The sequence below is a fragment of the Arvicola amphibius genome, chromosome 10 (assembly GCF_903992535.2).
Source record: "Arvicola amphibius chromosome 10, mArvAmp1.2, whole genome shotgun sequence".
Classification (NCBI taxonomy): Eukaryota; Metazoa; Chordata; class Mammalia; order Rodentia; family Cricetidae; genus Arvicola; species Arvicola amphibius.
The window spans coordinates 117,336,607-117,349,721 of NC_052056.1; the positions used below are offsets into that span (position 1 = coordinate 117,336,607).

The following is a 13,115-nucleotide window of genomic DNA, read 5'->3' on the forward strand; positions in this document are numbered from 1 at the left end:
CAGTCTCCTCGTGTGGTGGGTGAAGCCTGGTGTTTGTACGCTAAACCTTCTCCCCAGTGGCTCTCATTGCAGACCTGGGTCACGTCCTGACAGGCTGTACTCTTTCAGCTCATACCGGTCTGTAGCATGGAGTGCCAGCAGCAGGAAGCAAGTTAAATAAGGGCGGTTGAGGGGACAGACCACCTACCTGCAGGAAGCTAAGCCTGAGTGAGGAGGGCTCCCCTTTCTTGTGGGGCAGAATGCACACACTGTACCAGGTCGATGAGAAATGTGTTGGTGGGGAGACCCTGGGCTATCAGGTAGAGGTGGTGGGAGGCAGGAGAAAGGTGGGGAGACCCTGGGCTATCAGGTAGAGGTGGTGGGAGGCAGGAGAAAGGTGGGGAGACCCTGGGCTATCAGGTAGAGGTGGTGGGAGGCAGGAGAAAGGTGGGGAGACCCTGGGCCATCAGGTAGAGGTGGTGGGAGGCAGGAGAAAGGTGGGGAGACCCTGGGCCATCAGGTAGAGGTGGTGGGAGGCAGGAGAAAGGTGGGGAGACCCTGGGCCGTCGGGTAGAGGTGGTGGGAGGCAGGAGAAAGGTGGGGAGACCCTGGGCCGTCGGGTAGAGGTGGTGGGAGGCAGGAGAAAGGTGGGGAGACCCTGGGCCATCGGGTAGAGGTGGTGGGAGGCAGGAGAAAGGTGGGGAGACCCTGGGCCATCGGGTAGAGGTGGTGGGAGGCAGGAGAAAGGTGGGGAGACCCTGGGCCGTCAGGTAGAGGTGGTGGGAGGCAGGAGAAAGGTGGGGAGACCCTGGGCCGTCGGGTAGAGGTGGTGGGAGGCAGGAGAAAGGTGGGGAGACCCTGGGCCGTCGGGTAGAGGTGGTGGGAGGCAGGAGAAAGGTGGGGAGACCCTGGGCCGTCAGGTAGAGGTGGTGGGAGGCAGGAGAAAGGTGGGGAGACCCTGGGCCGTCAGGTAGAGGTGGTGGGAGGCAGGAGAAAGGTGGGGAGACCCTGGGCCGTCAGGTAGAGGGGGTGGGAGGCAGGAGAAAGGTGGGGAGACCCTGGGCCGTCAGGTAGAGGTGGTGGGAGGCAGGAGAAAGGTGGGGAGACCCTGGGCCATCGGGTAGAGGTGGTGGGAGGCAGGAGAAAGCGCTGGAGATTGTTTCCCAGGAATCGTCATGGCTGGGCTCAGCAGTGCTGGGCCCTCTGGCATCTCCAGACACTTGTGTTCAGCTCAGTACACCTGCAAGTGTGCAGATGTGGCCCCATCCTTCCAGCAGCGCAGGGTATCCACGGCAACGGAGCGGCAGAGCGGGCAGGTGCGCTCGCGGTCCAGCCACAGGCAGAGGCACTCCTCGCAGAACACGTGCTGTGGGCACAGTGGTAGGAATGAGTGTGATCCGTGAGCCTGGGGACCGTGTCATCCATGCCCTCCAGGAGCTTGCATTACAGGAGGGGAGACAATAGGCCCCGACACGTCTAAAACAGCAGTATCAGTGGCTGGTGTTCTGGCTGGAAGGCAGAGGTGGGGGCCTGGGGAAACATCCCTGGGAAAGCAGCACCTTCCGTGGGAGGGTGGAGTTGGCTGGGGATAAGGAGCACACCTGAAGAGCATGTGCAAAGGTCCTGAGGCCAGGAGGTGTGGCTGGGTCAGAGGGGCAAGGGATGCTGAGGCAGTCAGGCACACAGAGCAAATGAACGTGAGGTCACAGGGCTGATGGGGGCACAGACTGTGTGGACCCTGTGAGCCATGTGAGAACTTGGACAATTTTCTTTTTGGTCTCTTTCTCTAGTCTAGACTGACCAGAACTCACTGTAAAAGCCAAAGCTGGCCTTGAACTGTTGACCGTCCTGCCTGTAGTCCCTCAGTGCTGGGGTGACAGGCGTGTCCCCTTGCTGGGTTTATTCAGTACTGGAGACTGACGCCAGCGCTTCACGCCCGTCAGGCGAGAACTCTGCCAACTGAGCTCATTCCCAGCAGACAGCTGATAATTTTATATAATTTTATAAATGTAAAAGACCCATTTGCTTGTTAGGTTGAGAACATGCTGGTCCATGCAAGTCCCCGCACAGGTCACATAAGCTGGGTGAGTGACAACCTCCTCGCAACTCACTTTCTTCATCTGAAAAATGGGGGTAGTAACCCTGTCCTAGCACGCTTAGCAGACATGTGAAAACGGCTCAGACACAACAGACAAACACAGAGGGTTTTCCCATTGGCTTCTAGATGGCATGTCGGATGTCTATGTCCATGAAGGCATAGCCTTGATTAGCTCTGTCACTGTGTCTGAGAAATGAATGTGGGCCAGGACAGAGACTCATGGGGCTCTAGGATGAGGAAGACCCTGAGTCTGCCTCCTCAGGGGAGAACTGACAGAGTGCAGGGCCAAGTGCAGGAATTCAAGGAACCAGGTCTGCCTAGAGTCCTAGCTGAGGAGTTCACAAGCCTTAGCCTGCCTCTGTCCACCTCTGCAGAGGGAGAAGGCATATGGAGGACAAGATGAATCTGCACCACCACCCCACAGCCACCCTACCCTCACCGCACCATGGTGGATACCTGAGGGTGGCTGGTGAGATCATCACACTCTTCACGGGAGTCCTGTTCCTCACCAGTGTGAGTGCTTGGCCCAGGCCATCTGCCTGCCCAGCCCTCCTCTCCCTCCTCCTCCTCTTCCACTCCCTCTCTCTCTCCTCTCTCTGAAACAGGGTTACACTGTGTAGCTCTGGCTATCCTGAAATTCACTCTGTAGACATAGACCAGGCTGTCCTTGAACTCACAGAGATCTGCCTGCCTCTGCCTCCTGAGTGCTGCAATTAAAGGCATGAGCCACCACTGCCCAGCTAGATACAGACTCTTAAGCATCAAACATGAGCAATTTTTAAACCCCAGTGGGTGTCACAGTTCTGATTTCTTGGCTGTTTATACATTCAGCCAGGCTCACAGGGGTCAAGGATGTTCACATTCAGCCAGGCTCACAGTGGTCAAGAATATTCACACTCAACCAGGCTCACAGGGGTCAAGGATGTTCACACTCAACCAGGTTCACGGGGTCAAGAATGTTCACACTCAGCCAGGCTCACAGGGGTCAAGAATGTTCACACTCAGCTAGGCTCACAGGGGTCAAGAATGTTCACACTCAGCCAGGCTCACAGAGGTCAAGGATCAGGAGAGTGCTTTGTTCTCTGACAGCTCTCTGCTCTTTGGCAAAGGAGTCCTTCAGAGTCCAGCTTTGTGTTGAGCATCTCTGTTTCCTGAGTCTCTGTGTCTTAGCACATGAAACGCTACATGGACCAGCACGGGAACAGAGCTGTAGCCTCTGTAGACACTCACTGCCCGATGACCTTATATCTACAATCTGTTTCCAGGGCACTACCTCAAGGGGGGCACTGTGGGCAGAGGAAGTGATGTGCTGAGGTTCACCCTATAACTCTTTGAAAGGGAGACAGGTGGGTTCTCCACCCATCCATCTACCCATCCATCCACCCATCCATCCATCCACCCACCCATCCATCCATCCACCCACACAATACTCACTGTGCCAGTCTCTGCAAATACAAGACAGTAATAACTTCCACTCTCAAGGTCCTTGCAGTCTGGCCAAGGGAAGACAGACCTTACACAATCATTAACTCCATAAATGATCATGCTAACAACTGGGAAGGGATTTGTGGTGAAAGTCCACAGTGTCTAAGACCATGGTGTGTAAGAGCATAGTGTATAACAACACACTATGTAAGACCACAGTAGCCAGGAACATGGCTAGTCTGGGGACGCATGAATGGGGAATGTTCCTTAAGTGACGTCTGAGCTCGCTCATTCATTCATTCATTCATTCATTCGTTCATTCGTTCATTCAGTACAGAAAGGCACTTTCACCCGCATGGGTCTCCTCTGCCCTTGCGGGCCCAGCACACAGCAGATGAGAAAGGTGGAGATGTGAACTCAGTCAGCCACTATATGTGGTTGTCACTCCTAGATCTAAGGCAATGGTGTCTTGTTCACCCTCTCCCAAGAATTCCTCATCCACCTTTGGGAAGATGTGGCACCAGGAGACTGGAAGAGACAGACAGATTGAGGCACAGAGAAGCTGCCAGGAGAATGACTTCCCCTTGCCATCATGTTCAGATAATCCTCGTCACGGAGAAGGAAATACAGATGGCTCCAAAGCACGAGCAGAGATGCCCAGCCACACTCATAATTAGGGAAATGCAAATGAGAGAGGAGCTGAGACAGCACTGTCACCTGTCAGTCTGGCAAAGCAAGGGGTCTGGAGACGCTGTGTGCAAGCGAGGGTAGGGGCAAGGTCTGGCCACACTCCATATGAGGAACAGGCACACAGTCGCTCCAAGGAGGGCAATTTAGCAAGATCCGCCAAAATGGAGGGCCCTCTGACCCCGGTAATTATACCACTAGGAATTCACACTACCAAGAGCATGTCTACGTCCGAGATAGAATGCCTGCTGGGAACAGACACCTTGTGCTGAACCTGGATCACAGGCTATGTGGGGCTTCAGAGGCTCTACCTGAGTGAACTCCTTTAATCAACACCATGGCTCAGGTGGGCATGATCAATCTATTTCAGTCACCTTTGCAGCAACATAAGATGCTAGGAGATGGGGCCTCAGTGGGGAAATAGCTAAACAAATGACTGTACCCAGAATGTCAGATCTGTGGCTGGAACACAGAATAAGGACTGATCTCTAAGCGCTGACCACAGGTTATAAAGGTGCAGAGCAACACACAGCTCAGGGAAACTATGCCACAAGTTCAGCGTGTCTGCTTGTTTGTTTGTTTTTGGTTTTTCGAGACAGGGTTTCTCAGTAGCCATGGAACCTGTCCTGGAACTCCCTCTGTAGACCAGGCTGGCCTTGAACTCACATTGATCCCCCTGCCTCTGCCTCCCAAGTGCTGGGATTAAAGCCATGCGCCACCATTGCCTGGCTAGTTCAGTTTGTTTTAAAAGATGTTTGCGGGCGTGTACGTTAACACGTGCACAGGCTATGTTTGACAAAGCTGTGAATTCTATAAAATATCTGTGGCAAGAAATAAAGGAAGCCGGCCACTGAGCTGCTTCTGAGGACAGGCACAGGACGAGAGCTGAGGATGAGGCACGTGGCCTCTCACTAGGCTTTGGGTTTGTTTGGTGTGTGTGTGTCCGGGGCACATTGGGAGTCAGAGGAGAATGCACGGGTTCTGAGGACGGAACTCAGGCCCGGCAGGCTGTGCAGCAGGCGCCCTCACCTTGCCGCCTCGCTGCCTCCATTTTGGTGTATCTTGCAAAACATTTTTTTTCCTTAAAAAAACAAAACAAAGGGGGCTGGAGAGATGGCTCAGAGGATAAGAGCACTGACTGCTCTTCCAGAGGTCCTGAGTTCAATTCCCAGCAACCACATGGTGGATCACAGCCAACTATAATGAGATCTGGTGCCCTCTTCTGGCATGCAAGCATACATGGAAGGAATGTTGTATACATAATAAATAAATAAATCTTTAAAAAAAATTAAAAAAAAATTAAAAAAACAAAGCACAACCCTTTGTTCTGGAAGAAGTTTAAAGTCATGGAAAAGTTCAATGATGGTCCCCACCCAGGCTTAGTTTCCCTTCGCATTATTCATGACCGGGAAGGGGATTTGTCAAAGCACAAAGAACTGACTACTGAGGCTTTCTAAGCTCGATTTAAATTTGATCAAACGTGGCAGTTTTATCCTCCTCTGTCCCAGGATCCAAACACAGTTACAAATTGTATTTAGTTGTTATGTCTCCTTTCTGGATTTTGACTCAGGTAAACTAAATGTCTTTTTTTTTGGTGGGGGGGAGCTTGCCTTGGAGCTCGGGCTGGCCTTGAACTTCTAGACAGAGATTCTTTTGCCTCTGCCTCTCCAGTGCTGGGATTAAAGATGTAAACCACTACACCTTGATACACTATCAATTTAAAAATAAATAACATTAAGGGGATGAGGTTGTAGCTCAGTTAGTAGTTAGCTGTAGCTCATATGAACTCTGGGCATGGCAGTGCGTACCTACAATCCCAGCATTTGAGAGCAGAGGCAGACGGATCAGTTTAGTCATCCTTGGCTCCATAGTGAGTTTGAGACTATGAGATTAGTTTGAGCTATGTGAGACCCAGTCTCACCAAAACAAAAAAACAAAAAAAACAAAAAAAAGAACATTAAAATTTCACTCAGAAACAAACTCCTATGAAGTCTCTCAGGCAGCAATAACAAATTCCTTCTTGCTAATGCTAAAAGAGGACCCTACCTCCTATCCCATCTTCTGAGGGTGTTAGGGGGGACCATCTGCCTTTCTTCTCATTCCTTCTGGAACCAGGCTTATGCAAAAAGCCTCCTCTCTGCCCCGTCCCCGGGGACTCTGCATGAATCTCTCTTACACAGCTCTTACCACTGCCTGCCTTGGTTCATAGTTATTTATGACTATGTGTCTGCATCCCTGAGGAGGCCGAGAGCTTCCAGAGGAGGGACAGGCTCTGTGCATCCCCTGCCTCGCCTCTAAACTCTGATCCTTGCTCAGACCCAGCTCACAATCACTGAATTGACACCTGGCCCCTAATGTCAGGAAGAGGAGAAAAGGGGCACATTAGGGAGTCAAAGCACTTACCACCATGGCCTAGGGACCCCCATAGCAATGGAAACAAAGGATACTGATAATTACGCAGAAAATAATCAAGACAATGCTGGCGAGTGCAGCCATCTAGGTTTAGCGCTGCACAGATGACCTCATTTAAATGCAGCCAGAGCTGATGCAACAGGTGGTATTTGACTTTTTTGTTTGTTTGTTTGTTTGTTACACAGGGTTTCTCTGTGTAACAGTCCTAGCTGTCCTGGAATTAGCTCTTGTAGACCAGGCTGGCCTCAAACTCAGAGATCTGCTTACTCTGCCTCCCAAGTGCTGGGATTAAAGGTGTGCACCACTACTGCCTGACAGTATTAGACTTATTGTAACTGTGGTCAGACACATACACAGTAGGCAGTATCATGATCATTTTATACTTGTCATGGGGAGATGGATTTGTTTCCCCCCCCACACACACTGCACCAGGGATCAAAAACACATATGTGATCCCAATGCCGGAGGCAGAAGCAGGAGGATCCTGTGTTCACAGACTCCTGAGCTAGTCCCGAGTTAGAGCCACAGCATGGACACTTTTAAAGAATTGATGTGGCTGGAATTTGCACTTGCGATGGTCTAATTTCACACACCAAGATGGACATTTACCAATGACACCAAGGCTCAGAGAGAAACGCAGCCTGCCGTTAGCTACCCAGCCAGTATGGGGCAGGGGTGGGATTCAAACCCTGGTCTAGCCGGCCCTGAGATGGGCTCCCAGGGTGGGCATTTTGTGGAGCGGAGTCCCAACAGACACTGCCACTCACCTGGCACAGGAGAATCATAGGGTCTCGGAACTCAGCCTGGCAGATGGCGCAGATAGCGCCCGCTTCTGTGCACTGCTGCCCCGTGGCTCGGACCCCATAATTCTGTGTGAGGAAGAGGGGGAGGGGAGACAGACAGCGTGAGCCCTCAGAGGCAGTGCCCGCGGGGTGAGGAAGAGGGGGAGGGGAGACAGACAGCTTGAGCCCTCAGAGCCCGTGGGGTGACTCACCTGTGAGGAGCAGAGGAGCTTCAGCGCTTTCCTGACTCCGCCTACGCGACCACAGATATCAAAAGACTGAAAGCAAAGCAGAGGGAAGGCTGAGCACCTTCTCCCGGAAGCCCCCACCTCTGCCTCTGATCATTTTCAGGAAACTTCTTCCCCTTTCTATCAGTGTTGCCTGACTTCTGTCCTGACGCAGATCAACAGTCCCCTCTGTAACCCTGATCAGATAAATAAATAGCGTATAAACTGTCTTTCCCCTTGCCAAGCCCAGGGCAGGCACTACTAATCAATTACAGCACTTTTCCAGCACTAGAGCGGGCCACTGGTAGCTGATCACAGTAAGCAAGATCAAGCCCCAAGGCTGATTGTGCACGAATTGCCTAACTGGCCCAGCTGGAAGGTAGCAGAGTGAATGTATTCACTGTCCTTAGAGTCTTTAAAGACAGAAACAGAGCCGGTGGCGCACGCCTTTAATCCCAGCACTCGGGAGGCAGAGGCAGGCGGATCTCTGTGAGTTCGAGACCAGCCTGGTCTACAAGAGCTAGTTCCAGGACAGGCTCCAAAGCTACAGAGAAACCCTGTCTCGAAAAAACCAAAAAAAAAAAAAAAAAAAAAAAAAAAAAAAGACAGAAACAGAGAAGGAAGAGATAAGGGAGGGACCTCTGCATGTACACTGTAACATGTGTATGCCTCATCTGTAAAGCTAAATAAGTTCATTAAAAACAGTATTGGTATATGCTATGATGCTATGATGTGGGTGAATCTCAAAACCATATGGTAAATCAAATAAGCTACATCCCAAAGGTCACTGACCCCCCAGTACATACTCTACGCACAGGACATGGGTTAGTGGCTGCCAGGTTCTGGGAGGTGGGAGGAACAGGAAGGCTTGGTACAGCAAATGCCACTGACTGCATATGACATGAGGTTAGCAGCTGCCAGGCCTGGTGATGCAGGCTTGTAATCCTTCCCGGCTTCTCCAGAGGCTGAGGCAGGAGGACTGAGTTCAAAGATGACTTGGGAGCTTGGTGAGAGCCTGTGTCGGAGTTTTAAAGGGACACAGCATAATGGCAGAGTGCCCGCCTACCATGAGCAAAGTCAGGGGTTCAGGTCCCAGCATGAGAGAAAGAAGAGATAGATTGACTGATGGCTAATTCTATGCTATATGAAATGTATTTTGATTTGAAAACCAGAAGACGTTAGTGGCTGGCCCTAGCTCCTCAGAAGTCCCTCAAGCCAGTCCCAGCATGCCCTGGGCCAGCTCACCTTGCACAGACTGTAGAGGATGATCAGGACCCCTCCGAGGAAGTAGCTGTTGGAGGAGTCGTCTCCCATGATGTATTTGTACCACAGCTGGATAGGAACAAGTGACCTGAACAGCTGGCTCAGCTCCTCAATGACCAGATAAAACTTTCCCTGCAGCCACACAAAAAGCATCAATTAGTGTTAGCAGCCAAGACCCAGAGGACAGAGCTGGGGCCCACGCACGGCCATAATGGCAGTCCAGGTCACGGGCAGGCCATTAATCAGCTTTGGAAAGCACTCAAGCTGGGTCTAATGGGGACCGATGGATGTGGCCAGGGAGACATGGCCCCTGCTGAAGTCCTTGTCCACCGCCCACTGCCCACTTCTCACAAGATCAAAGTGCCAGGATCAGGTGTCGGGGTGGAGAAACAGAACACTTTGGACATGGGGTGGGTGTGATCACTGTCTGACTGGGTACAGTATGGAGCGTGGAGGACAGTCGCTGCCTCCTCCACACCACCACAGAGAGCTGACTCTGGTACCACAGGGTAGGAGCAACGAAAGCCAGGCTGGGAGCCAAGGGCAGGCACCCACTTCTGCACTTCCACCTCCTGTGGCCTCCAAAGCTGTTACCCTGTGAAAGATCTCCACGTGGGGCCTCACTCTTTCTGGGTTGACTCTCACACTGACAAGCCCCAGAGTGAGATTCCCATGTTTTACCCTGTGGAGTTACTCTAAAGACAATGAGCAGGAAGAGGACCCAGTTCAGTGTCGGGCCACAGGGTTAGGGTCCTTCTTCCCTTTGGCCTGGGAAACATGGCTCAGGAGGGCCTGAGCTAGGAGAGGGATGGAAGTGGACCCCCTCTTCATGGAATCTAATGAACGCAAACACTCGCTTGATGGGGGACCCTTGGCACCCCTCCAAGGAGGTTCCCTGGGAGAAATGGACATGAGCCCATTGGAAGGAAATGTTCTTGGCTGCTGCAGTCACAAGACCCACTAGCTGAAAACTGCCCACATGTATCACCCATAGCTGAACACAGAACACAAATTCAGGCAATATTTATAAAACAGGAGACTACTTGGCTATCGAAACTAACAATAACAGATGACTGCCATGTCTACCAACATGGCTGGATTTCACAGACATCGTGGTATTTCAAAGATGGTTATAAAAGACTCTATACTGGGCTGGACAAACGCTCTGTGGATAAAGTGTTTGCCGAACAAACGTGAGGACTGGAGTTCAGATCCCTACCACCTACATTAAAGCCAGGCAGGCGAGGCAGCCCACTATAATTCCAGAGTTTGGGGATCAGGGACAAAGGATCCCAGGGAAAGCTGGCTAACTGGAGTAGCTGGATCAGCGGGTTCTAGGTTTCATGAGAAATTCTGCCACAGTACATAAAGTAGAGAGTTACTGAGGAAGACACTCAACATCAATTTGGAGCCACCACATACACACATGGATGTCACATACACACCACACACACACACATACACACACATACACACAAAGACTCTACATAATAATTCTTGTTTATATAAAGTCTCAGAATAGGTAACATTAAGCTACGGTGATAAAACCACAACCCTGACTGTCCAGAGTGAGGATGGAACTCTAAATTCCCAGGGAAATATGGGAAATAGCAGAAGGTTCTTCATTGATAGTGATGGTACTTATGTGGGTGTGATCACATGACCCAGCTCACAGAACTTGTGCTGTGAAGCTGTGTATTTTATAATATGGAAATCACACTTGAATAAGACTGAGTCACACACACATGCATGAGCCTTTCCTCAGTCTCCACAGACTGAAAAACATGAGCGAGTTTAGTAGCTGTAACCCTTCTAACAAAACCACCAGGTCTCCACACAAAGATGTGCCAAGAAGGAGTGTCGCCAGGACGACCTCTGTAACAGCATAAAGGTCACAAAGGAAATTCGCAAGCAGTGGGGTCTGATTGCCGGAGCTCTACGGTGGAAAGCCACACAACTATGACAGATCATCCCATGCAACAGCAACTGTGTGGTTAACCAAGCAACCAAGGTCAGCACCCCCAGTAATAACTCACTCTAGCACCATGAACCTTAGAATATGACACACTGGGAAGGACAGTGTCACTTCTGTGGTCCTCAACGAAACCATCAGAAAACAATAGTTGAATTTAAATAATTGAACCTACAGAATAACCGCCCAGAGCTTTTCAAAACAAAGCTCAAGGACGGCGTGACAGGAGAAGGCTAAGGAGAGATTTGGTAAGCTAGTGCCGTATGTAAGGCTGAATTCTTTAGAAAGTGATCATATGTTATTTAGTTAGTGTACGAGTGCGTAAGACAACTTGCAGGAGTCGGTGCTCTCCTCCCAACCGTGTGGGCTCCAGGGGTCAAAACGGGCTGTCGATCTTGGCAGCTAAGTCATCTCCCCACCCAAAGGGAGGCTTTGTATCCAATTCTTTGCATCGATCATGGCACCCAGGCACAAGGCATCCAGGGGGCAACCCCTTGAAGCAGATGTACATAAGAACCAGGAATGATCATCCAGTCACCTGCTCCCCTTATCCTCACGACTGTTTGGCTGAGTACGTGTGTGTGTGTGTGTGTGTGTGTGTGTGTGTGTGGCGGGGGTGGTCACTATTTTCTGAAGGGGCCTTCCTTTCCCTTCAATACTCCTTCTATATGGCCCAGAAATATCACCTGGAGGCAAATCTAGTTCTTAGATGTCTACATAAAGTAGAGAGTTACTGAGGAAGACACTTGACACCAACCTGTGGAATGTGGGGAACCACTGCCAAGTGGCAATGGATGACAAGGAAGGCTCCTGTCTGTATCCCACAGCAGGTCCCACGCTCTGCAGAATCCCACTACTGTCCTGGTTTCCCAGACTCAGCTGTCCCATGCTTCCCTCACACCTCCCAACTGTTGTCAAACGTATATTAGTAATTTGTCTCACTGCTTAGACCAAAACATCCTGGCAGAAACAGCTATAAATAAGAATTATTTTGGTGTCAGAAGGCTCAGCGCATGGGCACTTGGCTTGTATTTTTAGGTCTAGTGAGCGGATCAATCATGATGATCAGAGTGTGATGGAGTCGCTTCTTCATGGTGGACAGTACACAGAAAAAAGGTGCCACAGCGAGATGTATCCTCCAGGACGTGACCCAGTAACCTATTTCCCCCAGATGGGCCACACCCATACCTTTCACCACTTCCCAATAACTCCACACAATTATGTGTCCATGAAGAAATCTATCCACCCACCCACCCAACCATCTGTCCGTTCGTCTGTCCATCCATCCATTCATCCATCCACCCACCCACCCACCCATCCGTCCACCCATCCATCTATCATGTAGGCCCCTCAGACATGTCTCTGGAGACATCCTTACAGACACACCTGGAGGTGTGCCTCAGTCAGCCTCAGATTACATGTTGTGTGTGTGTGTGCGCGCGCGCACGCACGCGTGCATCCATGGGTACATGTGCACAGGTGTATGCAGGTGCACACACGGATTTGTGCATGTGTGGAGGCCAGAGACTGAAGCTGAGTGGGTGTCTTCCTCAGTCATGCCCCCCTTATTTTCCGAGGCGAGCTCTCTCACTGAGTCTGGGCTTTGTCTGCTACGCTGGCTCACCACTTTCTTGTTGCCATCAGCCCATGCTGGAATTATGGGTGCACTGACTGCCCCGACCAATTTATTTATCTGAATGTGGAGCCGGAGAAGGAATGCAAATCCTCATGCATTTATGACAGGCCGTTTAGCAACAGAGCTGCTTCCAAAGCCCCTGCTCACAGTTCTTAATCCAGTCTGGGTGGTAATCTGCTCTAGCGTGTCCCATGCCTACCTCTAGTCTCCCAACTTCTAACAGTAACCTGCTTTTCCACTTGTTCCTGAATTCAGCTTTCCTCAGAGAACTCCCCTCTCTTCCCTCCCATGTATCCCACCATCCCACAATCCTCCTTTCCCTTTTTAGGAAAATGTGTGTGTGGTATATGTATAGCTGCACGTGTGTTCATGTGGATTCATATAGAAGACAGAGTTGACATCGTGCGTCTTCTACAGTCTTTCCTCTCTTCAGTACTGAGGCAGCAGGGTCTCTTGCTGAACACAGATTTTGTCCAGCCAGTCAGTGTGCCCTTGACATCACCTGTCCCCCTCCCCCAAGTGCTGAGGTTAATGAGCTCCAAGACCACCTGGCTTCTATGTGGCTAGCTGGGGATCTGACTCAGCAACTCATGCTTGTGTGCCAAGTGTTTATCCACTGAGACCTCTCTCCAGA

The 13,115-nt window shown here is 50.9% G+C and overlaps 1 protein-coding gene across 1 annotated transcript in view; it reads right to left on the reverse strand.

The window, feature by feature from the left end:
* Positions 1-258: 258 nt before the first annotated feature.
* Rnft2 (ring finger protein, transmembrane 2) overlaps positions 259-13,115 on the reverse strand; it is a 53,781-nt gene continuing 40,924 nt past the window's right edge. The window contains exons 8-11 of the mRNA XM_038345494.1: positions 8,856-9,005; positions 7,596-7,661; positions 7,369-7,470; positions 259-1,345 (exon numbers count right to left, since the gene is read on the reverse strand). Of these exons, the coding sequence (XP_038201422.1) occupies positions 1,211-1,345; positions 7,369-7,470; positions 7,596-7,661; positions 8,856-9,005 (453 nt within the window). The 3' untranslated portion in view covers positions 259-1,210. The remainder of the gene's footprint in view (positions 1,346-7,368; positions 7,471-7,595; positions 7,662-8,855; positions 9,006-13,115) is intronic.